This window comes from Heterobasidion irregulare (genome assembly GCF_000320585.1).
Source record: "Heterobasidion irregulare TC 32-1 unplaced genomic scaffold scaffold_01, whole genome shotgun sequence".
Classification (NCBI taxonomy): domain Eukaryota; kingdom Fungi; phylum Basidiomycota; class Agaricomycetes; order Russulales; family Bondarzewiaceae; genus Heterobasidion; species Heterobasidion irregulare.
In genome coordinates, this window is record NW_009258197.1 from 1687967 (window position 1) to 1714654 (window position 26688).

Below are 26688 nucleotides of genomic sequence, written 5' to 3' on the forward strand. Positions count from 1 at the left end.
AGAAGGTGGGAGGTGAGCTGGTTGATAGCCAGGAGATGCAGCGCTGTTAGCACTTGTGAGCACTTGTGAAAAGCGTGGGAATATACGTGAGTTCTCGTGATTGTTGTTGAAACACGGAAGTCGTAAGTAATTGAAGGGAATCATTAACATCACTACGCTCAGTCTCAATAGCTCTGTTGAGATTCAATGTTGTACTAAGTAGGAAGACCTTATGTTAGGGCAAATACATAGATTATGGAGACGTCGTCTCGAAGCCTTGACAGACACGTTTGAACACCACATCCAAGGAAAGAGATACTTGAAACTTCTAAGACTCTTCTTCTTCCCCAGAACCACTCTCACTCCGCCCATCCTCCATCGGAGTAGGTCCTGCAGGCGTCGGAAGGGCTTGCTGCTGTTGGGTGGGAGGCACCATCATCTGAATTGGCTGTGCGGGGGTTTGGATCGGGCTCTCGAAATACATGCGCATGAGCACGCTCTCAAGTGCAGCCACAGAAGGCGGAGGATATTCAAAGTGCCTTGCATGTCCGCGAATACTTTGAAAGAGGGTTTCAAACCGATCCCACCTCTCGCGCTCAATCCTCCCGCGGTCGGTCTGGTCAGACGGAGGAGGCACACTGCCTAACCCAGGAGGAGCAGGCATCGACATGGAAGGAAAATGAGGGTAGGATGTAAAACCATTGGGGTGTTGCGGAGGTTGTGCCCGCATAGGAGGGGAACCTGCCGCTACCATTGAGGCAGTAAGGTATTGGGCGGGCTGCGCAGGCGTGAGGGCATGACCGATACTGGAAGTAGATGCGATGGGTTGTGGAACTGAGGCACCATCGACCAGCCCCGCCTGTGGACTCGCGCCTGCAGCAGCAGCACGACGGCCGCGTCTGGTATAGGGCAAGTTGGATAATCCGGTCTCATGTGAGTGCTGTGAGAAATCTAGACGACCTCAATCCAGAGACCACATGCAGGGAAAATATTACTTACAGCACACGCGAATTTCGTCGGTTTCAAAGTAGGTCTTGTAGCTGATGGATGCAGGGCAACCTTTGCCCTCAAGCTGTGAATTTTTCTGTTAGACCATCTTTCAAACAAGCCACCAAGCTGCGCTGACCTTTCTGCTGGGTACCTTCCTCACCCTGTCCGGAAACTTTTTGACATACTTCTTCCTGCCACTTCTCGAGTGCCGGGCGCATACCAACTTGACATGGTCTTTGAAGCGTGGAGGGACAGCCTTCGACCCATGCGTGTCGCCTTTGACAAATTCAACCATCTTCTCTTCCTCCTCCTTTGCCCGCCAGGCTTCAAATGCGTTCATGTTCTCGAAGACGAGCGTATAACCATCGTTCATGTCACCGGAACCGTAGGGGCCTCTGTTTGATCCTCGAACGCTACCATCGACGGTCTGTAGTTGGAACTGAGGCGGCTCTGAAAGCGGACCAAGAACTGGACCAGACTGGGCCGGAGGAGAGTACTGATGAGGGGTGAAAGTCTGCGGCGGTTGTGGTGGCTGCTGTGGGATGGGCGGAATAGGTACTCCATCCAGACGGAAATTTTGGAAGCTCATCGTTCTTGCTGCAAATCTGGTCTCTTTCTCGTTCCATCACTGCCGAACTGGCATATTCACCACAACTGTCACGTGCGTCACAGTCACACCATCATACTTCGTACAGAACTGATATTACGAGTCCGTGCTCGAAACTAGGGAAAGTGTGCTAAAGGTCCGTCAAGCTCAAGGTGTAGATAGTGTGTGCAGGATATATGTGTTTAGACAACGCTGCAAGTTCCAATGAAGAAACCAACAAACAGGGTCGCAAACACTCCCAGATAGTTGCTTGACATCCTAAAAGCTGGAATCGCGGCGCTAGAGGTGGAGACGGAAGACGATGACGACGATGACGAGGAAGAGGAAGAAGAGGATACGGGCGATGGAACGGGAGTCGCTGGATTATAGGTGACGCCGTTTGCCGTGGCAGCAACCTGGAAGACAGAGCCGCCACCATATTCATAGAACTATCATATATATGTGAAATTGTGAATACTATGTCTGAAGGAGAAGGCTGCAAATGCACATACATCTACAAGCATGAAATTGGGGTTGCGGCTGTGCTGAGCTGCGCAAGTTTCTACTTGCTGGCCGAGAGACCCTACGCCACTGACAGCATTCGTCGTATTGGCGCGTGAGGAATCCGGTGCAGGCTGGCCAAGTATAATTTTGTCCAGGAAGTGGTTGATCAGATACATCTGAGTGGACGTATCACCGTTCGTCCGATTGACATTGCAATCGAAGGTGGTATCAGTGACATCATACGCAGTCTCCCAGATATTAGTAAATTCTAGCGGACAGAGGTTAATTTGATATCGCAGGTCAGTGGTTGGTGATCATCATACATACCATCAATGAGATAAGACACGGACGTAGAATCTGCCCCAGAGGCCAAGAAGGTGACAAGTCGTTTGCCCGAGTCAATCATGCTGCCTAAAGTGGGCCAGCTGTCGAACGTAAGAGAAGATGCACTGGGAGAGAACGAGATAGAGTCCAAGCCGACAGATTTGAATACACTGTCGTAGTCAGATGGCTTGAAACCATCCGAGTTGACGATGAGAAGGGATACCACTGCTCAATATGTTACCTCTCGGACGAATGTAAGGTTGAGAAAGCACTCACCATCATTGGTATTGGCATCCATCCATGTCTTGACTACGTTGTGGGCATGAATAACAAGGCCTTACGCAAAATCAATTATACTTGCCTGAGCTGAGGTAGGTTTCGAGAGTTCCTCCGTTGTACAGCGCCTATTGAAGTTGTCAGAATATAAAAGGAATCATTCCCATTAACAAGCCAATGACACATACACAGGACGTGTGGCATAACTGTATCACGCCATTCTGATTGTGTGTCTGCATCTGCAGCATGCGAATCCCATCATTTAACTGTTGCGTCACTACGACACTTATTCAGACATTGGCATAGGTAAGTGACCATCCTTTCACTCACCATTGTAGTCTTGATTCGCCGCCACTGAAGACATGTCGAATTGTGAATCAGGAGTCCTCAGTTTAGAGAAAGGCCACACGATAATCGGCACACTGACAGTTGTTTGTTCCTACGGCATACGAATCATGCGCACCTACAAATGTGACGTTTCCGAAGCTCTTTCCGCAGAGCTAGACCCTCTTGACATCAGCTGTCGAAAAGCATCGAGGCGAATGGCGTTACCTCAGAGTGACCATTGCATGTCGTCGCCCTATGATGTAACGAGGCAGCTTGGGTACTCGACGTGAAAAGGGAGAGGAGGGCGACCGGCGCCAAGGCCATTATTGAGGGGATCATTGTGCGAGCAAGATAGAAAAGAGCGACTGAGTAGGAGAGAAATAAGGCGGGCAGAACAGGTGGTTGCAGTAATAGACCCGGCCGCAAGCGTTCGTCACGCGTCAGCATACCTACTCAGCTGCAGCGGCGCAGTCGGGCGCAGCAGCCTAGACTAGAGGGTTTCATTGAACATCCATTTGGATTGGGACGTCACGTCCTGGTTAGCACGACAGGTCTTGTGTCTCAGCCTTCTTACATACTGAGATCAAGGAGACATGACTCAGACGCATACAGGCGAATGGCCAAATTGATATCAGAAAACCGACGGCAACTCGACGGCGTATTCCTCTTCCTCGAGGATCACAAAGTGATATGCCATATTGTAGTATCATGCATATTGTAGTATCATGCCTAGTGAACAGGAAGGGAATGACATGCATTGGTACAAACTTACTACATTGAGATCTAGATGACCTTTCGACGTTCACAGGAGAATAGCGTTCGGAAATGTGTTGCATGAACTCCTCAGGGCTCAGTGATTACGCAGGTCAAGGTTGTTTTGCGTAGAATGGCAACGTCACCTGTATCTCACTGTCGCAATAAGGTACTAAAAATTTGCAGGTCCTGAGGCATCGTTCAGGCTTACATGGGCACTGTCCGAACAGGTAGTTGGCAGTCAGTTGGTTCAAGACGCAATGTGGATACACTGGAAAGCGTAGCTTGGATGTGGATCATCACCATCAAGCAGAAGTGGATGTCAGCTTCGTATATAACGTTGTGCTAGTCCTTGAATATGCGATTGTGTGTATGATTTGCGCCTTGCTGCGACTGATTTACGGAAGAGGGACCAATAACTGCCGACAAGCGGCGCGGGCTTGCGCGCCGCGATTAGATATCATCCGATGGGGCGCATAACCTCACTCCAACTACAACCAACTGCACTCTGCCTTCAACATGTCCCGCTATCCAGCCCACCTTTCACCCAACATTACTCCCACGAAGCTTACTAAAACACAAAAGTCTCGTGCCCGTCGTGAACCCTCTGGCGTGTTCTCTCTCTTTCAACCACCCCAGATTCAGCAATTCAAAGAGGCCTTCGCCCTTATAGATCAAGACAGAGATGGGATAGTAAGCGAGCAAGATCTAAAGGATACCTTTGCGAGTCTCGGTATGTTTCACTCACAAGCACTACTTCATCATGATCATACCTAACAAACTGACAGGAATCACGCCCTCGAAACAAACAATGGACGATTTGCTTACTGATCGTCCTGGTGCACATGATCGTATCGGGTCCTCTTCTTCTATGGATGACTCGGACAGGGGGATTAACTTTGCCATGTTCTTAACGATGATGAGCGAACACCTCTTCGATTTCGACACGGAAGCAGAACTGGTTGATGCGTTCGCATGCTTTGATGAAAGTGATTCTGGCATGGTCAAAGGCGATGAAATTAGCAAATGGTTAAGCGAGACAGGAGAAAGAATGGATCAAAAAGAGGTGAGAGATCCCCAGAACATGATTAGAGAACTGTGCTCATTCCAGACTAGATTGATAGATTCTTGAAGGGGTCGTTCACTGACCGACAAGGTAACTTCAATTACAGAGAATGGGTGAAGGTTCTTCGAGTCAACGAAGACGGTGATGAGCCTGAAACCTAAGCATGAAGTGCCTACGCGTTGTACTCCTATTTTTACGACGGTTGACGATGTATACCCATGTCACGATTTTACTCATCCTGTGTAGATCCAACAGAATAAGAGGTACCTCTACTTGGACTCTCGAGAGCAAATGTTTCTAATATCCTTCATACAGGATATTGTACAATCACTGGCTACGCCGTGTGCACCGAATGTGCATAAAAGTCATTAGATCCACTACCTTTCGAGTGGTTCAGCTGGGAATCTACCTTCGTCCTTTGCCAAATCCCTTCAACGCCTCTGTGATTGTTATTATTTGGCTCTGCTCCTTTCCAACGCCTTGCAAGGCTAAATCTTATCTGAGGAAGATTCCGTTATCCTTCGATACAAATTCATATCATCCCGTCTCCTTCCATCCCCAGACTGGCCTCCAGACCAGCCTCTAGTCGCAATCGTGAGGCCCTTCTGCTTCTCTTCCTTCTCAGATGGTCTGTCCAATACGTTCTTGAAAGCATCCAAGTCATCATCTACTCCTGACCATTGGACAAATGAACATGTTTCCCCCCGGTTCAACCATGATGGAGCTGCTCCTTCCCCTAGATAAGATGACGGTATTCTCCCTTAGAGGAAAACCATCTTAAGAGTCTTCATTGCCACGGTAGGCTACTTCATTGCTAGTTGGTATGTAAAATCGGCTGACATCCTTGATAGAATGTACCCAATCATGCTCGATCATGGGGTGGAGCATATATCGTGCTGGTAAGCATCACAGTTTACCACTCGTATGTGTTGCCTACGATAGAGGGTGTGTGACACAATGATGCTAGGAAAAATCAAGTGCAGATGACACGATGAGCCCTGCAGTATGTTTCGTGTTGGTCGATCAATGATGAGAGACAGTCACAGTCACACAGACGTACCGAACTTATTGAGGGTGAGTAAACGCTCTGGGAATATGGAGAGAAGCAAAGACTCCGGCGAGAGTGATGATCCACAGGATACAAAAGACCATAGAGCCCCCAAGAAGGTTATGCTCTAGAGAGATGGCATAGAGAGACGATGCGAGCGCGGGTGACACGGAACGACAAAGGGATGCAGTCATCTGAGCGATGCCATTAGTCGTCCCATAGGCAGATTTCGACGGTGCACTGTCGACAAGATATAATTGCATGGTCCCTATCAGAAAGGATGATGAATCGACTTGAGCTGAATACATAGAAAGGGCCGACTGACCATAGCACAGGAAAAGCATACTGTTGCATGCCAACTGCATTATAAGAACTGTCCATACCCATGCATCGACTATGCCCCCCGCGCGTTTTGTGAGGAAACTCATGAGAGGATACGCGGGGAATACGAGCAACATGCACGCAAATGCGACGACATACAGCCTTCTAGCCCCGAGCTTTTCAACTAAAGGGGCAAATATGATAGACTGTGTAATCCCGTTGATCATGCCCCAAGTGCCCATGATAGCACCTATGGTGAACGGGTCAAATCCGAGACCGCCCAAAGGAATGGACGTGGAGTACGTAAGAGGGAGAAGAACTTGATGAGATTGATCTACCAAGGCAAGAAATGTGTAGTTGATGAGAAGAATGATGAGACGGGGGGTCAAAAGTGAGCGAATTGACGGAGAGGATTCCTCTGAGTCGGGTATGTCAGGAATCATAGATTCGGATGGCAGCTGAGAGTTATTATATGCAGACCCATCGCCATGGTTTAGAAGTGTTGTCGTTTCAGATGCGTATATAGATGATTGCCGTGAAATTTTTTGTTGCTGGCGTTTGATTGCGGCCGGCAGAGTCTGAGTATAACGATTGGTTTGGAGATTCTTATAAATCCCGCGAAAGTGGCGCACCTCTTGCAATCCCATAGCAACTACTGTCAATAGCATAAGAGATAGCAGTCCAGCTACCGCGCAAGGCATGAAATAAGGGTACGATCTCAAGAAGTCAGATCGTCCAAACAACTTCGGCCAACGTTCAGCTGGTCTCGAGAAAAGGCCACCGATCAAAGGGCTACAATGGGACCGTCAATAGCACCCAACATAACGAGGCAATACCCTCGTACCCAACAGTCGCTCCAGCCGCCCATTGTAATGGGATGTAGCCAAATGCACGAGCCATATTTGTCGAGTCAGTCAGTTCTCCCATTGCGCTTTTTGTGACACCTATGTTGCCATTAGCAACTCCCTGTATGAATCGACTGGTGACCAGGAGCCAGAATGTTTTAGATAAACCGAAGCTGAACATAGATGCGGACAATATGACAAGGCCAAACATCAGGACGGGCTTTCTTCCAATTCGATCTGATGCACGGCCCCATTGGACGACAGAAGCCGCTTCTCCAACGAAAAACAACGATTCCTAGCACAGAAAGAATATGAGACCGATGTATCAATATTGAATGAGCTTCATAAAATATGACTGACGATGATACCAGCGTAATAACCTGTTTTCTTTTCGTCACCTCTAGTGATGCCCGTCTCTCGAACAAAGGCATTAACGAAGGGGTAAATGACCGTCGAGCTGACGGGTTCAGCGAACATGATTAGGATGACAAGAAACAACTGCATTTTCGGCAAAGGTGTGCGATGGACCTTGCGATCGTCCCGTGTCATCTGAACATCATCATCATCTGAGGCCGCTGAGAGATCACGGCCCGACTGAACAGACATGTTGATACAGTCCAAGGGGATGTGGAAACGTTTGATAATTAGCCCATCTGTTGATATATAAAGCAAAGATGAGTCAGAATTTTTCCGTCGGAGTGCTACCCTTATTCTCCGCGGCGTCGTTGTTTTGAAGCAGCAGAACGAGTACGCTATTAGGCGATATCAAACACCCGTCAGACATGCACGGACGTCTATTTATCAATTCACATGAGTAAAATATACGCATGACGTATCTAAAGGAATTACTGCCGCGAATGGCGATGACGTGAATCGGAAGACTGTCGGCATGATCCTTCTATGGCGGTTAGAGGCTATCAGAGGGCATTATAGTCATTTTTCATCGACATCTTGTTTCATGACATTTAGTTGTATAATTTTAGACGCTCATGTCCATGCGGTTCGATATCGCTAGGAATCTTTAATATGGACGAAGAAAATGAATTTCGTGACGTACTGTGACCTTAAGACTTCATGGCCACATCACAGCAGCTTTCCAGTCGGTTTAAGTCCTGCAAACTCGCCTTGGGTCCGATCAAAGACAAGTGTTCCTCTCACAAAAGTCTTCAATACTTGACCGGATAAAATCAGCCCCTCATATGGTGTAAGTTTATTCTTGAAATTCAGTGACTTCTTGGTTACCTGTAATTCAAACAGTAAGTGCTCGAAACAACGATGAATGCAGAGATGGTTTACTGTATACTGAATCTCGGGGTCCCAAACGATCAGGTCAGCGTCGTAGCCAGACTGGATACGTCCCTTTCTGTCACTGAGTGCAGCATGCTTCGCCGTTTCTCCACTGGTCCATTCCATGATCTTCCCAATCTCAACACCCCTCTTCCTTCCCTCCGTCCAGAGCAAGCTGAGGCCAAGCCCCAAGGTGCTGATGCCTCCCCATGCAGCCATTATATCTCCCTCGTCGACTTTCTTCAACTCTGCTACGCATGGACTGTGATCAGAAACGACAAAGTCGATCGTCCCATCCTTCAGTGCTTCCCACAAAGCTTCGCGATTTTCGTCATCACGAATGGGTGGGCAACACTTAAATTCGGGGCGACCATGAGGTATCGAAGACGCGGAGAGACAGAGGTAATGGAAACATGTTTCGACGGTAAGTTTACTGCCAGAAGCCTTGGCTTCACGAATGAGGGGTAGACTTTGCGCGGCCGAGAGATGCACTATATGGCAGCGGAGGGATGGGTATGAACGCTGCAATGATGTGATGCGGCTGATTGCATTTATCTCGAAAGTCTGCGGGCGTGAGGAAAGGAATGTGCTGTAGAGGGTGGGATCTTTCGAGGCCTGTTCATCGTCCAAGGTGGAGTCATCGAATTCCGCATGAAACAGTAAGACAGACTCCGTGTTCTTTGAATAGTTCTCGTAAGAGGAAGGACCATGCGTAGGAATCATGTTCCGCACCTCTAAATTCTTCATAGCAGGGTGCAAGTCGCTTTCTGTGACGCATGGAAATTCCTGAAGATAGATCAGAGATGGGGTCTAAAATCTAATAATATTCAATGCACGTACTTCAACCCCGCTCTCTATCATGAAACATTTGAACCCCTTGACTCCAGCTTCGACGAGTGGTTTCAGGTGAGTCTAATGACCGATTGCTCATTCCAGGGGACCGACTCTCGCAGGGAAAGCCTCGAACCTCGTTCCCAGGAATGACACCTCCCCAGAATGCGACATCTGTCCAACATTGGCCATCCGCCGATGCTCGTTTGAGGTTCAGATTCTCTACGGTTGTGGTAGGAGGTATTGAATTGAGCGGCATATCAACGACGGTTGTGACACCGCCCGAAGCTGCGGCACGAGTGCCAGTCCAGAAACCCTCCCAATCCGTACGTCCAGGTTCATTCAGGTGTACATGCGCACTGCGATCAGATCAGCGGGTGAAGCAATCAAAAATCCAGATATCAACGTACTCTACTAGGCCTGGGAGGATGAATTTGTCACCAGCATCCACCCAGTTCACATCTTCAATGCCGGGATATGCATCTCTTCCTCTCTGTTCTTCGTGAATCGCAGTGATCTTACCAGTCTGGATAGATACTTCTATTGTTGCGGGCCTGGGCGAATCGAATCCAGGCAAAAGAGCTCGGCCCGTGAAAACACGCATGAGGGTACTGACGAATGACGAGATAAGAGACAAAAGTCACTTAGATGGACAACGACCCGTGCTGAACGTCGAACGCGGTGAAGGGCTAAATCTGATATTGAGGTCTAGCACCGGGCCGACAAGTGCCGAGTTGAGACATGAGTCCGCCGAGTGTTCGCCGAATTTTATGAGCAAAACCAGCAACTAGCCATTTCGTATACGAGTCACGATTGTAGTACATGTATAAACAGGTCCGAGTTCAACATCGAACAGTTCACCTATCCGTTTCCCAGCTCAAATCCGAGTAACACACCAGGTCATTAATTGACTGGTTTGAGTCTGTCCAGGCAGTAATGCCGTTCCGTCTGGCCTCGCCACCTCCTCCAATGTCGCTTCAACTTTGAACGTGCCCTTCTCGAAAGCCTCTTCCTCCCAGAGCTTCTTCCAACTGTCGGGTGAATGGCAGAACATAAAAATTCCTTTGGAGATAGGTCCTCTCAACCCCTTTACCGTGTTCGACCCATGTTGTCCGAAAATCATGGATCCGGGCTCCGGAGAAAGGAGACCAGCGAATGCCTTGACGAGTTGAAGCTGCCCCTCTTCTGGGAAGATATGGAAGAACGAGGACGCATGTATGGCTGAGACTCGCCCGAGGAGCGGGTTCAAAGAGGTCAGAGACTGAAGATCCGGCGCTGGCCCAGAGGGCGCTGTAGTAACCACGAACGGGGGCACTACTTTGAGGTGGGAAGGGTTGAGCGCATCACCCGGGATAAAAGGCACGGGGAAGCTTTCGGGCGTGTCTTGAAATAGCTTGTACCCTAGGGTCCAAAAGTCTACGGAAGCCTGGTAAGTATCGTAAAGGTGAATGTTGCACTGTTTGGGTACTCACCTTTCTCCAAGTCAGATGCGATAACGTTTTGGACCGGGTATCCGTCTGCAATAGCCTTACGGACATCGTTCCCGACTGGCATTAAAGCACTCGTTATCAGCATGTTAAGAATCGTCGGCACCCCAAACTCACAACAGCAACCTATATCAAGGAGTATTGCGCCTTCCCTTTTCTTACCTAGCTCGAGAAGCGCATCGTACGCGAAAAGACGAGATATCTTCAACCTGCAATGTGTCAATTATGGGATACTCGCGGCAAAAATGTGATGATCGTACTTTGTGAATGCAAAGCGACGGATGCATGGGTACGGATAGACCTATGATACGCCAAAGTTCAGTCAGTAAGGCTAGGTAGTTGATGGAAAAATCAGTGGGTACCTTGAACGCCTCTTCTTGGGCCTCCACAATATGCTTCTTTAACTGTTCGTCGTCTGTGATGCCGGTCTGAGATTTGAAGAAAGCACTCTCAGCGTCATCTAGATTGTAAAACATGATATCCTGCAGAGGAAGCGCTCCGAATTCAGCTCGCAAGGTGCCCAAACGGTCGGTCTCGGCCATGCTGCGAATATTCTTCACAAAAAAGGAGTCTGTGGTAGAGGTCGTAGTGAGATGCGGCGAAGGACTCCATATACTCGAACGGCCTTTTAAACATACCTGACCATGCTTTCCGACGGGAGTGCCGTCGGCACACGTTTTGACGCTATAAGCTGTCGTTCGCTTGTCATATATATAGCATAGGACGCCAGGTGTTGTCCGACGGAAGGGACGCCCCAAGATATGAGGGTCGCTCCGCTGGGTGTGGTACCGATGGCACTGTCCGTCGGAAAGAGTGATAAACCACCCCCTAGCATCGTTGCGGATTCGGAAGGGGGGTGAAAGATATGACGATGCCCAAGGACAACGCGCCATCGGATAGCGTCCATACCATTGTATATTTGGGAAAGAGAAAACTCACGTGTAAGTCATATAGACGCCAACACCGTGCTTTGCTTCGTGCTGCCGATGGCAGAAGTTCCTTGTTCTTCGGGTCGAATCATGTCGCTGAATTGGAAGCCATGATACAGGACAGCATCGCTCGTACGATGAGCTTCAAGACCACGGACCGTAAAAACGTTCTACCATACAAGCCGCGTCTTAGCTGTTCAGGTATCGAGCAACCTCAACAGGTCCGCCGTGAACTCGGCCAGCCCCTGGTCAAATCCGAGTGACACACCAATCCATCATGTAAAACTTCCTTCCAGCTTCTTCGGGCAGCACGGACGCCAAATCTGGTCGCTGCACCTCATGCAGCGTCGCCTCGACTTTAAACGTGCCCTTCTCGAAGGCTTCCTCCTCCCAGAGCTTCTTCCAGCTGTCAGGCGAGTGGCAAAACATGGCATAGTCTCCGACGATAGGATTTCTTAGCCCTTTCACCGGCCGCGACCCATGCTGTCCAAATATAATGGATCCCGACTCCGGAGAGAGGAGACCAGCGAGAGCTCTGACCAGATGAAGCTGCCGTTCTTCTAAGAAAAGGTGGAAGAGGGAGGACGCGTGTATGGCCGATACTCGCCCAAGGAGTGGGTTTAGAGAGGTCAAGGATTGAAGGTCCGGCGCTGGTCCGGAGGGCGCCGTAGCCGTCGTGAACGGGGGTACTACTTCGAGGTGGGAGGAGTCGAACGCATCGCCCGGAATGAAGGGAACGGGAAACGTCTCGGGGGTATCGAGGAAAAGCTTGTGACCTAGATCCCAGAAGCCTAGGTAGGAACGTCAGCCTTGCAGTGCTAAGATGACGCGGTAAGATCACCTTGTCTCAAGTCAGACGCGAGCACGTTCTGGACCGGATACCCGTCCGCGACAGCTTTCCGGACGTCGTTCCCGACTAGGGTTCAAAGGTCTTATTGAGAGGTATTGGAATTTGTGGGATATAGGACTCACAACAGCAGCCGATGTCGAGAAAGATTGCGCCCTCCCTTTGCTTGCCTAGATTTAACAAGGTATCGTATGCAGAGATTCTCGATATTTTTAACCTGCGATTATTTGTTAGGATCATGCAATGTCGACGAGTCATGGCCATACTTTGTGAACGCGTAGTGACGAATGCACGGGTACGGATGAACCTGATATATGGTGATACTGTGTAAGAAAGTTGGCAGCAGCTGGCCGACAGTGAACTATTACGCACTGAAAAGGCCTGTTCTTGGATCATCACAATATGTTTCTTCAGCTGTTCATCATCGTGGATGCCAGTCTGAGATTTGAAGAACGCGCTCTCCGCGTCACCGAGGCTATACAAACTCTCTTCCAAGGGAAGAAAATAGTGTTGCGGTATGAATCCCTTCGCGCTCTTCTCGTCTTCAGGCATATTCGACTGTGGATCTGCAGTGTGGCCGTGCGAGAGATGGACGAGTCGCATCACGACGGATCATCTTATAAACATACCTGACTACGCAAGCCGATGGGAATGTCTTCGGCACAAGTCAGCGTCTACGACCAGGTATAGGAGGTTTTGTCCCAAAGAAGTGATTTCAAGGCACTTGATTAGCGTCTGAAGATACGATAAGAATAAACGTTCTATGTTTGGAGGATGACGGCTGACACCACGACAGTGCTCATGTGAAAGAGGGCTTCGCATCGTCTGAAAGCCCAAATGCGGCACATTGATCGAAGGAGTGGTGTCTCGAGATGCCATGCGCAATGGAGTCGTGTTCGAGCGAATATGTATACTGATTCTATGCTGGTAGTATCCAAGACGAACCAAGAATCGCAGATGAGTGATGTCAGAGAACCGGAACGTCTTGGTTGTCTGAGACAGTTCGAGTGCCTGATAGTTGGAGGCCGCAGGTTGAGGATCCGAATGCCCAAAGCAAAACCGAGACCGCCAAGAAACATGACCGTCAGATCTAAGCTGACGTTGGGATCATGTTAGTCAGCGGAAGGGCTGCGGAAGGTCATCCGCGATGGCCTTCCTAACGCCATTTCCCTCTGAAGAAATCAGCACGAACACAGAACGGCAGCGGCCGACATCAATAAAGACAGCTCCTCTATTTCTCGATTAAAGGAACTGCTGCGGGCAACGTAAATGGAGGAATAAGCAGTCAACCAAGCGCTCAGTGCGAACTGCCGCTTGCTCACCCGATCACCGCAGCAGCTTGTATTATGCATGGAGCAAGGATCCGCCTATCAAGCGAATCCACCGAGGATGGCGGAAGCTATTTTCATCCAAGCCTTAGTATTAGCTCGTAGTACTGTACTCTCCTAGTAGACGGCGACGAGAGAAGCAAGTTCGGCTTGGCCTGCACAGCCAGGACAGGCTCCTCGAGTTCGACTTGGCATCATCGCCAATCTCTGTCAGAAGCGGCCCCTTCCTCATTCGAATCGCAGAGGTGCGTTTACAGGCGGTTTGTACTGGTAGTGCCAGATGCGTAAGAGCTTTGTATGGCCATGGGGTAAGCGGAAGCTCCCAGTACCACGGCCCCGAAATGGCATGGTGTATGTCCAGAGAACAAGAGGTCCAACGCAGACCGACGTTGCCCGACAGGTCATAGTGCCCGTCGCACACAGATTTTGTGCTACGGTAGAGGAAAAGCCCCTCAGGAGAGCGGATACTGCATCGAGACTGGCACTCCGACTCGCGGCCTCGCGTTGGAACTGGGAAGGAGCAATCGCACCTTCATCCGTCCGTCGGGAACGGCATGGCCCATCCCATCTCTGATTCTCCCGTAAGTGCCGCCGAGAAACGCTGCACAAGCAGCGCGCACAAGAAGAGTTTCTCGCTACAAATATGTCGGACATGACGAGACGTTCGAGGGCGCACACAAGAGTCACGCACTACAAATACGCCGGATATGAGCAAACGTGCAAGGGACGCTGAAGAAGGGCTCTGACAGACCTTTCAAAAACCAAGGTCGCGTCTTCCTTGGTGCTCTTGGGGCCCTTGGTGTCCATCGAGTCCCATCCACGCGGAGATAACAGAGGGCTAGAACGTGTATACGCACCATCGGAAACGTATGCAGGCATTCCCGTGGCCTCCAAGGACCTCCAAATGAAAGCGATAGACACGTACACGTGGCCGCGATGGTAGACCCCTCTTGCATAGGAAATCCGTCGCCGATTCTGGAGAGGTGCTCGCGCCCGCCGTATCACTGTCCGAACACGAACACCGGGACCGAGCCAGCAGCGCCACGGCGCTGTCCCATGATCCTGGCACCACTCAATCCGATAGGCACGCAACGTGCACGTCAGTCCGGGCGCACTCCCTGTCCCTAAGCATTACGCCCAGAGAAGCCGATATTGATCCTGACATATGGAACTCCGCTGCAGCGTCTCGTCCGTCGTCGCACTCGCGCGCGCTTCTGGACAGTACGTCCCAGCGCACGCCGGCTACCCCTCCCTCGGGGCCACTCTCAGATGGCCTCACGCCTCTCCATTCGTCCTGCCCGAGGCATTCAATTGCGCGTCTCCAAGGACACGCTCTGGAGTTTACACGTGCGCGCGGCCGCCGGTCGGCCACTCCGTCGGCGCACCTCATCCACGTGCAGCGCGCGTCGCAGTCTTCGTCTCTCAGACCGTGGCGGGCGTCGAAGCCTGTCGAAGCCCCCACCCCAGGGGCACCCGCTTGGCGGGCGCCTTCGCCTAGCCCCGCAAATCCAGCCAATTCGATTCTATCCAATTCCCTGCGAGGCATATCAGCCCTCTTGGCAACCCGATCGCGCTTGGCAGATTCAACAAAACGCGGTGCGCAGCGCGCGCTGCGCCAACCCTGTCTTCGTCTGTCTTCTCTCGTCTTCTGAGGTCATCCTTGGCCGAATGTACGCGTTCGTGCGGCCCCGCGTCCGCGTCCAGCCGATTTGACCCGAAAGAAGAAAGAACGAAGCGCGCGAGATCGTCGAGGCGCGAACCTTGCAGTCGCAGTTGCGCTGAGCCCGAGGAGGTGATGTCGCGGTGCAGAACTCAACGCATTGGAAGTGCACGGAAAGTTCATGCATCCTAGCCCGTGCGCACGGAGAGGTGTGGGTCCCGCCGACGCTATCCGATGTGGATCTGCTGCCCCTGCGCACAGCAAACCGCAAAAAGCAAAGGTCAGGAGTCCTGGTGATACAAAACACGGGTCGGGCAAGACGTACACGAGGCGACGTGGGCTGATGCCTGCGCAGCTGCTCATGCACCATCTCGATCGTATCAGATTTCATATAGCCCCAATATCCTTACATAGAACGCAGCAAGGCGTATCCTCTTCTCGCCCGGCGAGCGAGCGATAATCTGGGCACAAGCGAGTGACGAACGGGGCAGGCAATGTGACCTCCGCCCACGGCCCTCCGTCAAACAGCGTCCTAAGTTTAGGACGAAGTCTATCTGATGAGCACCTAAACATTACCACTGTGTGGGAGGGGAAGAAGCGGACGGATATATGCGCACCTGAACGCGTACACGCGCGAGGGTGCGCCGACTGGGCCGACCGCGGACGGTCCCCGCATACGCGACGCATGTACGCCTCGCTCTCGTATGCACCCCCGATTTCTAATTTGAGCTGCGGTGTGCGAGCCACAAGCGATTGAGCGTGTGCGTATGTGCGCGCTGCTGTGGGTTCTTCTTGATGACGTGCAGTCCGGTAGTATATTTAGGTCTACGGATGGAGACTCTGCTTCGGGAGTGGTATAGAGGGTCACGACAAGAGGGAAAGGTGCAGTTAACAGGGTCGATGCCGTCATAGCTCCCGTGCGGCATGGCGATGCTCCTAGACCGGGCAGGAGCGATGCGCAGCAATAATAGCAGCCCACGAGAGGTCCGTGTGATAGACGCAGATGGGCTCGTGGGCAGGTGTCAGGCACTGATAAGTGTGCCGAAGGCTAGTTACATGTCGAAAAGCAGCATGATGGACGTCAACTCGACTGGGATGCAAAGAGAGCCTCGCGCAGGTTCCGTGACCCATTGTACATCATGGAGCCTGTGAGGGTCGGTGCAAGGCTGTGGTGCCAAGATAGAGAAGCGCCGTGGATGACGAAGTTGGCCTGTTGGAGATCTGATCGCACATCAGTCGGGCCACATGCGTGTGCGCAGGACGAGGTTCAACACCAAAATCATGGGCACCAGGGCAGAGACTCATAGAGCTATTACGAAGGAGGGCGGCATGATAGGCCGTTGAGAATTGGGCGCAAACAGATGGGTCTGAGAGGGCGCAAAGCGAGCTGCGGTGCCTGCGGTCCCAAGATCCCGCCGAGGTCGGGTTTTGCGGAAGTGAAAGGCGGGAACGCAGACGGGCGCGGCGGGGATCGGGACCAAGCCCTCCCAAGTGAGCGTGGGCAGCGTCTGAGCGCGTTGGATTCGCGCGCGCACGCTTCGGGTCGGCGCGATACGGATGCACACACGACGACGTATATCCGTCGATTGAGCCCAGAAGGAGATGCCTATGACGTGACGTGTCCTTCTGTGCGACAGAGACGGGGGAGCGGTAAAGGGCCCACGAGGATAGCTGGAGGGAGAATCCGAGCGCCCGAAGCTGAGGATTGAACGGGCCACCAGCAGACGCGACCGAGCCTCTCCTGAAGCCTAAAGAAAGAGCCAGAGAGAACGAGGGAGAGATAGCACGCGATCGAGGAGCGCGCGAACGGACCAAGTCGGGAATGGTGTGAGAGAGCGGTTTATCGTGCTCGGCACGTAGGACACGGAGACTCGAGAAGGCGAGAACGGGGGCTGGATGACTGATCACCGAGAGGATGATGGTAAGAACTTAGCAATCAAGCGCGCAGCAGGGCGACCTCAACTGCACCCTCCGCACGGGCACGACGGGTCGCCGAGGCGTGGATTTGAGAGCGCACGGTGTCGAAAGAGGGCATAGGGCACGTTCCAGTGGGTGGGTACCGGGATCGATCAGCGCAGTCGCTGGCTGGATGAAGTGGGGAGAGGGTTGTGGGAGGGCCGCATGGAGGCGCCGCGGAGGAAGCGAGAGGGTGGACGGATGTGGGGATCGGGACGCCATAAATGAACACGGAGAAGCGGGATGCCATCTGTGAGAACGGGCGTCGAGGGCCGGCGGCTGCAAAAATAGACGGACGTGCCAGTTGGTACGTGCCGTCGGTCGCAGAGAACGAGGGCCGGCGGGGCCACTGCGAGAGCTGGGGAACTTACAGTAGCGGTGGCGGCGGGGCTGGGGGGATGCCGGCCGAGAACGGAAGCTGGGGCCAGTGCCGGGATGCCGAGCCAATGCAAGCGGACGGTGCCCTACGGTGCCTCGGGGCCAGAGAGCCGGGGACGATGTCTTGGCGGAGCTTGGCGGGCTTCGTCGCCAAGGGGGGACGGTGCTTGGCAGAGGCTGGGCGCCAAGCGGGAGAGCAGACCGGTGCCCGTTTAAGACTTCGCTCGCGCACTCGCCGCCTCCGCTCCCCAGCCGCTCCAGCAATGTCCGCCTCTGCCTCGCCGCACACAGCACCAGATCCGTCCCAGCTCGCAGACACAGACATCCCCTCCCCCGACACCCACACCTGTCTCTGGATCGACTGCACGAAGAGCCTCCCCGACCCAGAGGCCCTCTACAACCACCTCTGCAACGACCACATCGGCAGGAAGAGCACAAACAACCTCTGCCTCACCTGCAGGTGGAAGGACTGCGGCACAACATGCGCAAAGCGCGACCACATCACAAGCCATCTCAGAGGTACCGCCCCGCCCTGCCCCGCCCCTCTCCTCCCTCGCGCCCTCTGCTCACCCCCCTCGTCCAGTCCACACTCCCCTCAAACCCCACACTTGCGAGGTAAACATCCGCCCCTGTCCCCCCTCTCCCGTCAATCTCACTCTTTTCCCCCAGATCTGCAAGAAATCTTTCAAGCGGCCGCAGGACCTCAAGAAGCACGAGAAGATACACACAGAAGAGCACCATGCCCAGCACAAGCACTCAAAGGCGGTCACCGTCCCAGATCCACCCGCCGCCCGCCGTCGCGAGTCCCTCTCCATCGACAACTCCGACCACAACCGCTCCCAGGACTACTCCAGACACCACAACGCTCGCTCTCGCTCCATGTCCTCCCATCCCTCCCTAGGTCCGTTCTTCTCCCTCTTGACCGTCCGCTTCCGCTCACCCGTTCACACAGCCCACCACCCCGGCATCCTCCCGACGCCCTCCCCTGAAATCATCCACCCCCAAGCATATGCCCATCATCACCTCTCCCAGCAACCTTCCGACCCCCGTTTCCTCCAGAATCAACTCCCCACCTGGGAAGCCCTCCGCCCCGACGGCACCGCGACCCAGTCCACAGGCTCCAAGCGTGCTCACGACGCCTATGCCGTCGACGACTTTTTCGCCGACGTCAAGAAGCGCCGCGTGAACCCCTCCTATGACTCGAGTAAGCCGGCCCTGGCTGATTGCTCCCGACCACTGACCTAGACCCACCCCTCCTCTAGGCATGGCCGAGCGTCTCAGCAACCTGGCCTACATCCAGAACATGGCCGGCGCAGGCACAGAAGACCTCAACGGCTTCAATCCGCGCTCCGTCTCCCTCGACATCCGCTCTCCCGAGGAGCTCGCCGCCGTCAACCAGTTCCTGCTCACCCTCGGCCGCGACGTCGAGGCCGGTGTGCACCCGCGTCACACCTCCCACACAGTGAACAGCAGCGCGTATTCTCCGTATCAGAACTACTTTGACCATGCCCAGCTTGCGCAGCTCGGCCTCGCAGGCATGCCGGGCATCCCCTCGCCGTACCCCCACGAGCCCCAGGCCGCCTTTGCCCAGAACGCCGCCCCCAATCACTATCAATCCAACGCGTTCTACCCCGCGCCGAGCACCTCGCGCCTCAGCCACCCGCCCGCGTCCGCGCCGCAGTACGGCCAGATGTACCCCTCCGTGCACGACCTCGCCGCCTCTGCCTACGGCGGCAACCCGCACCACGGCAACGCGTACGACCGCCGCCTCTCCAACCACGGCCCACACGGCCTCACGCCGCTCGTCCACGGCTCCTCGCTCAACGCGCCCTTCCCCAGCGCAGCCTCGTACCAGTCGCCCGCGAGCCACCTCCACCCGACCCCGCCGCTCGAGATGTCCAGCTCCCCGCACTCGTCCCTCTCCTCCCCCTCCAACTCTACCCCGCCTCATCTCTCCGCGGCCGAGCTCGGCCCGTACGAGCCCCAGCTCCGCATCGCGCGCGGCGTGCCCCCGCCCGCGCACCTCGCCCCCGTCGACTACGGCAGCAAGGCCATGCGCACCATCGTCCCCCTCAAGTCCGTCCCCGCCGCGGAGCGCGCCTCTGCGCCCGGGCCCGCCCGTGCGCCGCCACCGCCACCGGCCTCATCACAGCGTCCGCGCGAGGCTGCGCCCGTCGCGGCGGCCTCGTCCACGAGCGATACGCTCTACCCGTTCCTCACTTCCGGCGACAGCGACCTCAAGCTGCCCCCGCTCCAGCACCGCTTCCGCTCGCCCTCGCCGTCCCCCGCACCCTCGTCCACAGCACTCCCACGCTCCCCGCCCGCGCACTCCCATTCCCCACCGCCGATGCTCCCCAGCCTCCGCTCCATCACCACCCCCGCCGCGGCCTCCAGCCCGTCCTCGCGCCCCTCGTCTTCTTCAAGCGCAGTCGGCGCCGGCGCAGAGGATCGCCTCGCGCGCAGCGTCGGGCGGCTGCAGCTCGGGCGCGACCGAGACGAGCCCGGCGGAGGCAGCGCGATCGGGCCGGAGCACCGCCGGCGCCACGCCGCGCTCATCCGCGACCTGCTCGTCATGATCAACGGGCGGTACAAGGAGTACGCGCGCGTGCGCAGGGCGGCGAGTCCGGGTCCGTCGCCGCGGGACGTGGAGATGGCCGTGGTGTAGCCCGCTCGTGGTGAGCCGACCCTCAGAGCCGAAAGTGGAAACGCCGAGTTGTACGATTAGATGCTGATGCTGATGCTGGTGCTGAGCTGCTTTCCGTTGTTGTTCTCTCGTGGTATCTTACTGTATCCCTCACGCCCTCTTACTATGTTTATTCCGTTCGCCCTTCGTCGTGACGCATGTTTCGCCTCGCTGTTGTTCTCTCACTTACTCACTTACAAGTATCGCCTACTTACTTGCTGCACACGCTCCGTCATCACCGCGCACACGCGATCAATCGATATCGAAGTTCATCGCATACCCGCTCGAGGATCCATAAATCATACACCGAAAGAAAAAGAAACATCATCCCCGTCGCGTACACGACCCTCGTCAGGCCGCCCGCCTGCCCAGCGTCAGCTTGATCTTCGGCGCCCCGCCGCCCAGCGCGGGCGTCGCCGGGCCCTCGTACCCGTCTTCGCTCATCGCGAGCGACGACGACACGGGCGGGCTCGTCGCGAGCGGCGAGGGCACGGCGGCGGGGTGCCCGAACGCGCTGGGCCCGCGCAGGCTCGCGATCTCGGGGCTCAGCGCGAAGCTCACGTTCGGCGTCGGCGGCGCCGCGGTCGGGCTCGTCGCGGACGCGGGCGTGCCCACGGCGGGGGGCGCGCCCGAGTTGAACTCGGCCCAGCGGGGGCACTTGCGGTTCGTTTCTGCGCGCGCGTTCGTTCGTTCGTTCGTTCGTTCGTTTGTTCGTCGGTGTCTGTCCGTTAGTCCTTGGCTCGACAGAGGGCGACGAGATCACGGCACGCACTCATGTGGCCCATCTGCCCGCAGTGGCCGCACCGCCTCTGTCAAACGCCAAAGACGCACGCCGATCAGGCCAAGCCCACCCACCAACACAAGACGAATAGATTGCGGCCTTGCGGCAGATTGTGCTCACCGTCGTGTCCGGCTTGACGGGGCGATTGAGCGTCATGGGCGTCCCACCCTCCTTCGCGATCTTGGCGTTCTTCCGGTGCAGGCGGCGCTCCTGGTTTTTCTTCATCCGTGCGATCTCCTCCTCCAGCCTAGAAGCGCCCGGCGCCGAAGACGTAAACGGGCAGTGCCACGACGCAAAGTGCCAGATGTCAGCCCGCAGATCCGTGATCGTATGAAAGACATATGAAAAGAGCTGAAAATTGAAATAAAGACAGGAACCCGACGTGCACGAGCAGATGGCCCAATCGGGGAGGAGACAATACAGCACAGGGACGACAGAAGGAGAAAACAGACGCACCGCTTCTTCGCCCGTTTGTCCTTATCGACATCGCCCGTCGGCGCTAGGCTATCCGCCATCGTCGTCTCTTCCTCAATGGACTGTCGTCGTCGCGCATAGGCCCGAATGACCGCCGGATCCCGCACAATCTCCGTCTTCCACTCCCCGTTGACCTGTGGCGCACCACCTGTCAGCATGAAACCTGGTGACAATGACGAGCGGTGACGCACCTTTCGCTTGATCCGCATGACCCTCCTGCTGTCGGGGCCCACGCTGACCTCCCGGTCAATCGATGATGCGCGACTGAACGCGGGCGAGGGCGCAGCTGTCACTGGCATCGGCGACCCTATTGCAGAATACGCATAATCTTCGCGCTTCAGTCTGGCACCGAACGGCTGGGACAGCAGTCCCTTCTTGCCGTTCTTTGCGTCCTCCTCGTCCTCGGAGAGCTCGGGCTCGTCTTTACGGCTGAGAGACTGGAATTGGGCTTTCCATATCCGCTCGATTTCGGACTTGTAGATCTGTTGCTGCTCAGCAACGTTGTATCGATGAGCGGACTTGGGGCGGTTTTCCGCCTCGGCTGCGATTCAATAGGTGTTAGGTATTCTTCAAGCGCGCGTCGCCGAGGAGCGCACCTAGTTTCTGCTCGTAATCTTCGCCGGCCTTGACAAAGATGTCCTTCATCGACACGCGGATGAAGCTGAATCCTTCGCCGCGCCCGGTTGGGTCTCCTTCGCCGTGGAGCCTGAGCATCGCTTTGGCTTGCGTTGCGAATAGGAAGTTCTTGGTGGTGATCCAAGGCGCCAACTGCTGCTCGATGGACAAATTGGCCTCGTCGTCATCTGCCTGCTCTGTCGTACCGCTGTAACCCGCATCCTGCAGATGGCGCTGGCCGACCTGCATGCTTTCCGACAACACCACTTGTTCTGGGCCCACCATCTTGAGCATGTCTGCATCGCTTGGGATGACCCATCCCGGTTTGAGACGCCAGAAGCCCTGATGTGGTCCGCGCCTATGGTACTCCATGAATTCCTATAGATGACTGTTCGTTAATATGGCTGCCGTTGGCGGTGGGGTCTTCACTCACCTTGAGCCGTTGCCGCATTTGCAGCTCATTTTGATCTGGAAAGTACTTCATCAGCCTGGCAATCTTCAAACGCTCGCCGTTGCTCTTCTGAAGCAGCTTGTATGCGATGATTTGCAGGCGGTATTTTATGGTGTTGGTGATCTTCCTCGAATGTGGCCCAGGGACTTCGGTCACAGGGTACGTCTGTCCCACTGTGAACAGATTCTTGATCTCGCGAATATAGTATCTTGCCTCGCCCTTGATGGTATTTCTGGACATTCATTCAGCGCGGACTGGGGTCTGGTAGATCAGGAGACTGACTTGATGACCAAGAAATCTGTGTGTTGTGGTTTATGTCGAAACAACGGCGCGCGAACAAGGTTACTGTAGAGAGCGGGGACGGTTTGACCAGGATAGACATAACCGAATTTCATAAAGGGCGACTCGTCCTGAGGCTCGAGAACAAACGGTGCACCAAGGTCCAACTTGCCAGACAACTGAGATTAAACCGACTAGGTGCGATGTCTTCTACATACCTTGGGTACATGATCGTCTTTCTCGTTCTTCTTGCGGTAGTAGTTGACGAGGATGCTGCCCATGCCAAAACTGGACATGATAGGTGGATGTTCTTCCTGTTCAAGTGCCAGCCCATCAATCGCACGTAAACTCACCAGTATCAGGAGTACGAACGGAGAACTCCCAGAGTACAAAGTTGCTTGTGTCCCTCAAGCTCAAGTCACTTGTCTTGCGTAACCCTTCCCCGACATTGCCTCCACGTCCGACCTTCCTGCCAGCTTTGTCCTTCTTCTTCTTGGCTGTGCGCACCTTACTGAACCGCAGTTCGATATTGGAGGGGAATTGTAGAGCTGGGCGATGGAAGGATCGTGCCTCCTGCTTCAACAAACGTGTTTTGTACTACAAAAGTTATATGTAAAGTTATGTGCATCATGATGAGAAAACGGGACGCTTACGAAGGGCAGTTGAAGTTTCTGTGCAGGGTAAGCATGCTCGACAACAAGTTGGCCAAACGTTTGGCGAACCCGATGGCGTCCACCTTCCTTCGCAACCTCATAGAAATGATCATTTGAAAGGTTGAACTTATCTTTCGCCTGAGCATTATCAAGCCTGAGGCGCTTTCTTGGCCGTGGATCTTGGGCTGGAAAGCGAAATCAGAGACGTCAGACGATTGGATAAAACTCCGCATACTGGCGACGCGTTCTTCGGAGACGGCATCCTCCCCGCTGTTGAATTCGAGCTGCGTGAAGTCACGGAATGGCGCTCGTGGGCTCCAAATGATGCTCTGTGTCCAAGCACCGGAATCGAGTGCTTTGTTTACAGGTGTCGTCAAGTCTGTGTGGACGGGCTCAACAGGTGACATATATTCCTCCGGTTCGTAAATGATTTGATCCTCCCAGTTGGAGAGTAGAACGAGATCGAACGAGCGATCGTGGAGGGGAAGTGAGACGGGCACCTCTGATTCTCCACGCTCCTGGTTGTGTGCGTCAAAACTAGTATCCCTATGCGCTGTTCAAAGGATTTTTTACCTCAATAGCAAGACGAAGATCGTGCTCAATGCTTCCTGAAGAGACGGACTCCTCGACACGTTCGCTTTCTACGCGTCTCTTTGTGTCCCCTACGATAGTTTCCAGAAACGCCTTGGGCACGTCTTTCCGCTTGGAATAGACCGTTTCCACTGCGGAATGGTCAAATTCAGGGCACTTTTTGACCAGATAGGCATCAACGTACTCTGGAGTGGCCGTCTCATCACACGTGGCTTCGTGCCGGTGTATCCCTTGAAAAGCTCTGTGAAATCCAAGATTTTGTTCTTCTCGAACATCGGAAACCGTTCATATACGGTCTTTGGGCGCTCCACAAATCGCCTGACAATACGAACACGTTTTTTTTGGAGATTGCTCGCCTTTGGAGACTCTACCTCCGTCTTCACAAAGGATTCCTCCTCCTCCTCTTCCTCTTCTAGTTCACGATTCACCTCATCTTCATAATCCTCGCCTTCTCCCTCTCCAACAGCACCGTCGTTGTCCCACTTGCCATAGATTTGACTGGAGTTCAGGGATGGAATACCAGATATCCCGAGTTGATTTGAAAGTGCAGAGCCAGACGGCAAAGAGAGTCCTGTGAGGACGTGATCAATCGAAAAGCCAGTCAACGCCGATATAACTTCATTCTCATCCTGTCGCCGATGCAATAAGCCAATTACAGTGCGATATGACCGAGGAAACCTACATGGACAGGCTTGGACATTTGTTACGAGTAGAAAGCAGGCCAAGTGCGTGACTATTATATAATGATATCCTTGATACGAGCGCTTCGTATCGAAGATAAAGAAGTCGTTGGCTGTCGTGAAGATAGAAATGGCAAGCGTTCAGATGAGCCAGTGAGCAGTGGCGAGCGGAAGCGCAAGTCTCAGCGCCACGGCACCCATAAGGCCAAACAAGAGCAGCACAAATGTCGAGAAGCATGCTGACTCAGAGAAACGCGCGTCACGAAGTCCAGATTTAGCGCTTAGCTTGCTTGCTCTTCTTCCCCGCCTTCACCATGGCAGGTCAACCCAAGGTCGATGCAGACACTGCCGCACAACTTGAGGTCTTTTTCTCATCTGAACAGGATGTCACACTATGCTCATGATGACATCCACAGGAATTTCGCAAAGCGGTCGCCGCCGAAGCAGACATAGTCATCTTTCGCACATTTCCGAACAAAGTACGTTGGTCTGGGCTCTCGTCTTTTCCAAACGAATGAATTTGTTTCCTGCAGATACTGTAAGAAAATATGTATATCGTGGCACGCTCTCTTCGCGCCTTACGACCCTATCATCTCAGCCAGCTACAACAACTGATCGACTCCACGTCGTCTACATCTTCTCCCTTCCATCTCTCACATGCGTCGTCATCGACCGATGCCACTGTTTATCCACCTCCTGGATCCGTCGACTCCTCTCAGGAGCCCGATGCAAAGAAACGGAAGAGAGCTACTGATGATAAGGGCGTAGCCGTCTCTAACGCTAATGGTACTCACCATGCACGCTTCCCTAACCTCATGTTGTCGAACAAGCACCTGGTACAAGTTCACGCGAAAGTCAAGGAAGAATGCGAGCACCTCGCTGAACTCTGTGTGGGTAAATCTATAAATGTGGACTCGCGTTTATTTGATGCACTTCTCACAGGACAAGGTCAAACTTTGGATCAACCTCACCATGCCAAAGTGCGTTTCGATATTTACCTTCACCGATCATAATGCTCATCTTCGACAGGATTGAAGAGTACGTGCCACTGCCCTACTGTGCGTCTTTGTGTCCCAATAACGATCTGCTGTTATCATCAGTGGTGATAACTTTGGTGAGTGCAATGGCAAGCCATGTGCAAATTACCGAGACTGATGGTTTGTGCGTAGGCGTGCAAATCCAAGAAGGTTCGGCCTTAGAGCTCAAGATGAGGACACGGAGCTGATTTCAGTACTCTTGAACAGAGGTTTTGAGTGAACTTCACCGTTCTCAAGAAAGCGCATACAACCTTCGCGACGGTGCCCGACAAAGCCATCTCAATAGAGCTAAGATTGCCTCAAAAATCATCAAGTACCCACATATCGAAGATTATGCTGTGAGTCCTGTACTAATTGAACGCTAAGCGCCCAGAGGTGACGTAGCCATACAGCTTGCTCTGAAGGAGCACGATGAGAAACAGCTGTACGTTGCACGCCAAAATCTTTTCGACTTACGAAACATCTACGCCGTCATCTCCGACATCTTACACAAGAACATTGCCAAGGTCCCTCTCCAATGCATTTCTAGAATTTGGGACAGCGAATAATTGACCTCCGCCTCCCAGATTCGTTCGCCCAAAGGCAACAACGGCGCCTCCCTCTACTAAGGCTTGCTGAGCATATCGCTACTTTTCCAAATCCTATCGCATCCTCGAGCATAGTGTAAGCCCGCGAGTAATAGCAACACGACGTGTCCAATACAACAAGTATATGCAGGATGA

At 53.6% G+C, this 26688-nt stretch overlaps 12 protein-coding genes across 12 annotated transcripts; 3 read left to right on the forward strand and 9 right to left on the reverse strand.

Annotated features, from left to right (window-relative positions):
• Positions 1–159: 159 nt before the first annotated feature.
• HETIRDRAFT_437723 (uncharacterized protein) lies at positions 160–1574 on the reverse strand. The gene is made up of 3 exons (XM_009542720.1): positions 1106–1574; positions 979–1051; positions 160–930 (listed from the first exon to the last, which is right to left on the reverse strand). Exons 1-3 carry the CDS (start codon positions 1556–1558, stop codon positions 308–310), a joined length of 1149 nt encoding a protein of 382 aa, XP_009541015.1. The 5' UTR covers positions 1559–1574; the 3' UTR covers positions 160–307.
• An 80-nt stretch (positions 1575–1654) lies between these two features.
• On the reverse strand, positions 1655–3395 carry HETIRDRAFT_406857 (uncharacterized protein). Its single transcript, XM_009542721.1, has 9 exons — positions 3212–3395; positions 3087–3159; positions 2990–3013; positions 2848–2936; positions 2745–2787; positions 2660–2692; positions 2387–2608; positions 2068–2327; positions 1655–2004 (listed from the first exon to the last, which is right to left on the reverse strand). Exons 1-9 carry the CDS (start codon positions 3308–3310, stop codon positions 1759–1761), a joined length of 1089 nt encoding a protein of 362 aa, XP_009541016.1. The 5' UTR covers positions 3311–3395; the 3' UTR covers positions 1655–1758.
• Positions 3396–4258: 863 nt separating this feature from the next.
• HETIRDRAFT_306565 (uncharacterized protein) lies at positions 4259–4966 on the forward strand (the record flags this gene model as incomplete). Its single annotated transcript, XM_009542722.1, has 3 exons — positions 4259–4472; positions 4528–4805; positions 4856–4966. 3 exons carry the CDS (start codon positions 4259–4261, stop codon positions 4964–4966), a joined length of 603 nt encoding a protein of 200 aa, XP_009541017.1.
• Positions 4967–5568: 602 nt separating this feature from the next.
• HETIRDRAFT_30876 (major facilitator superfamily) lies at positions 5569–7623 on the reverse strand. The gene is made up of 6 exons (XM_009541993.1): positions 7380–7623; positions 7019–7314; positions 6807–6966; positions 6179–6752; positions 5866–6121; positions 5569–5803 (listed from the first exon to the last, which is right to left on the reverse strand). Exons 1-5 carry the CDS (start codon positions 7566–7568, stop codon positions 5871–5873), a joined length of 1470 nt encoding a protein of 489 aa, XP_009540288.1. The 5' UTR covers positions 7569–7623; the 3' UTR covers positions 5569–5803; positions 5866–5870.
• Positions 7624–7934: 311 nt separating this feature from the next.
• Positions 7935–9803, reverse strand: HETIRDRAFT_468872 (uncharacterized protein). Its single transcript, XM_009542723.1, has 6 exons — positions 9548–9803; positions 9274–9496; positions 9147–9218; positions 9039–9092; positions 8316–8984; positions 7935–8261 (listed from the first exon to the last, which is right to left on the reverse strand). Exons 1-6 carry the CDS (start codon positions 9739–9741, stop codon positions 8103–8105), a joined length of 1371 nt encoding a protein of 456 aa, XP_009541018.1. The 5' UTR covers positions 9742–9803; the 3' UTR covers positions 7935–8102.
• Positions 9804–10014: 211 nt separating this feature from the next.
• On the reverse strand, positions 10015–11517 carry HETIRDRAFT_305531 (uncharacterized protein; the record flags this gene model as incomplete). Its single annotated transcript, XM_009542724.1, has 5 exons — positions 10015–10553; positions 10610–10684; positions 10742–10833; positions 10885–10925; positions 10987–11517. The coding sequence occupies 5 exons, from the start codon at positions 11515–11517 to the stop codon at positions 10015–10017; spliced, it is 1278 nt and encodes a 425-aa protein (XP_009541019.1).
• A 285-nt stretch (positions 11518–11802) lies between these two features.
• HETIRDRAFT_308369 (uncharacterized protein) lies at positions 11803–12952 on the reverse strand (the record flags this gene model as incomplete). The annotated part of the gene is made up of 5 exons (XM_009542725.1): positions 11803–12344; positions 12395–12469; positions 12526–12617; positions 12667–12707; positions 12773–12952. 5 exons carry the CDS (start codon positions 12950–12952, stop codon positions 11803–11805), a joined length of 930 nt encoding a protein of 309 aa, XP_009541020.1.
• A 1777-nt stretch (positions 12953–14729) lies between these two features.
• HETIRDRAFT_447680 (uncharacterized protein) lies at positions 14730–16064 on the reverse strand (the record flags this gene model as incomplete). Its single annotated transcript, XM_009542726.1, has 7 exons — positions 14730–14790; positions 14844–15022; positions 15074–15263; positions 15322–15639; positions 15714–15735; positions 15799–15920; positions 16006–16064. 7 exons carry the CDS (start codon positions 16062–16064, stop codon positions 14730–14732), a joined length of 951 nt encoding a protein of 316 aa, XP_009541021.1.
• Positions 16065–16469: 405 nt separating this feature from the next.
• HETIRDRAFT_99475 (uncharacterized protein) lies at positions 16470–17423 on the reverse strand (the record flags this gene model as incomplete). The annotated part of the gene is made up of 4 exons (XM_009542727.1): positions 16470–16598; positions 16705–17136; positions 17201–17280; positions 17357–17423. 4 exons carry the CDS (start codon positions 17421–17423, stop codon positions 16470–16472), a joined length of 708 nt encoding a protein of 235 aa, XP_009541022.1.
• Positions 17424–17568: 145 nt separating this feature from the next.
• Positions 17569–20387, forward strand: HETIRDRAFT_443060 (uncharacterized protein; the record flags this gene model as incomplete). The annotated part of the gene is made up of 5 exons (XM_009542728.1): positions 17569–18241; positions 18306–18337; positions 18392–18623; positions 18675–18926; positions 18985–20387. 5 exons carry the CDS (start codon positions 17569–17571, stop codon positions 20385–20387), a joined length of 2592 nt encoding a protein of 863 aa, XP_009541023.1.
• A 1914-nt stretch (positions 20388–22301) lies between these two features.
• On the reverse strand, positions 22302–25109 carry HETIRDRAFT_468878 (uncharacterized protein; the record flags this gene model as incomplete). The annotated part of the gene is made up of 10 exons (XM_009542729.1): positions 24932–25109; positions 24434–24878; positions 24232–24380; positions 23894–24176; positions 23659–23843; positions 23378–23602; positions 23224–23319; positions 23009–23172; positions 22755–22958; positions 22302–22653 (listed from the first exon to the last, which is right to left on the reverse strand). Exons 1-10 carry the CDS (start codon positions 24947–24949, stop codon positions 22302–22304), a joined length of 2121 nt encoding a protein of 706 aa, XP_009541024.1. The 5' UTR covers positions 24950–25109.
• A 131-nt stretch (positions 25110–25240) lies between these two features.
• Positions 25241–26668, forward strand: HETIRDRAFT_377824 (uncharacterized protein; the record flags this gene model as incomplete). Its single annotated transcript, XM_009542730.1, has 10 exons — positions 25241–25291; positions 25346–25413; positions 25528–25819; positions 25872–25909; positions 25959–25967; positions 26030–26043; positions 26099–26116; positions 26174–26304; positions 26359–26472; positions 26533–26668. 10 exons carry the CDS (start codon positions 25244–25246, stop codon positions 26572–26574), a joined length of 774 nt encoding a protein of 257 aa, XP_009541025.1. The 3' UTR covers positions 26575–26668.
• Positions 26669–26688: the final 20 nt, after the last annotated feature.

Bases quoted from the DNA above. Each gene is read 5' to 3' on its own strand.
- HETIRDRAFT_468872 (XM_009542723.1), bottom strand. From the start codon at position 9,741: ATGCGTGTTTTCACGGGCCGAGCTCTTTTGCCTGGATTCGATTCGCCC. The intron at 9,497-9,547 runs GTACGTTGATAT...ATCTGATCGCAG, and splicing joins ATCCTCCCAGGCCTAGTAGA to TGCGCATGTACACCTGAATG. The intron at 9,219-9,273 runs GTTCGAGGCTTT...ATCGGTCATTAG, and splicing joins GTGTCATTCCTGGGAACGAG to ACTCACCTGAAACCACTCGT.
- HETIRDRAFT_437723 (XM_009542720.1), bottom strand. From the start codon at position 1,558: ATGAGCTTCCAAAATTTCCGTCTGGATGGAGTACCTATTCCGCCCATC. The intron at 1,052-1,105 runs GTCAGCGCAGCT...AAAAATTCACAG, and splicing joins GGAAGGTACCCAGCAGAAAG to CTTGAGGGCAAAGGTTGCCC. The intron at 931-978 runs GTAAGTAATATT...GAGGTCGTCTAG, and splicing joins CGACGAAATTCGCGTGTGCT to ATTTCTCACAGCACTCACAT.
- HETIRDRAFT_406857 (XM_009542721.1), bottom strand. From the start codon at position 3,310: ATGGCCTTGGCGCCGGTCGCCCTCCTCTCCCTTTTCACGTCGAGTACC. The intron at 2,328-2,386 runs GTATGTATGATG...TCTGTCCGCTAG, and splicing joins CGTGTCTTATCTCATTGATG to AATTTACTAATATCTGGGAG. The intron at 2,005-2,067 runs GTATGTGCATTT...TATATATGATAG, and splicing joins CCAATTTCATGCTTGTAGAT to TTCTATGAATATGGTGGCGG.
- HETIRDRAFT_30876 (XM_009541993.1), bottom strand. From the start codon at position 7,568: ATGACACGGGACGATCGCAAGGTCCATCGCACACCTTTGCCGAAAATG. The intron at 7,315-7,379 runs GTCAGTCATATT...TTTCTGTGCTAG, and splicing joins GTTATTACGCTGGTATCATC to GAATCGTTGTTTTTCGTTGG. The intron at 6,967-7,018 runs GTACGAGGGTAT...GTCCCATTGTAG, and splicing joins GCGGCTGGAGCGACTGTTGG to CCCTTTGATCGGTGGCCTTT.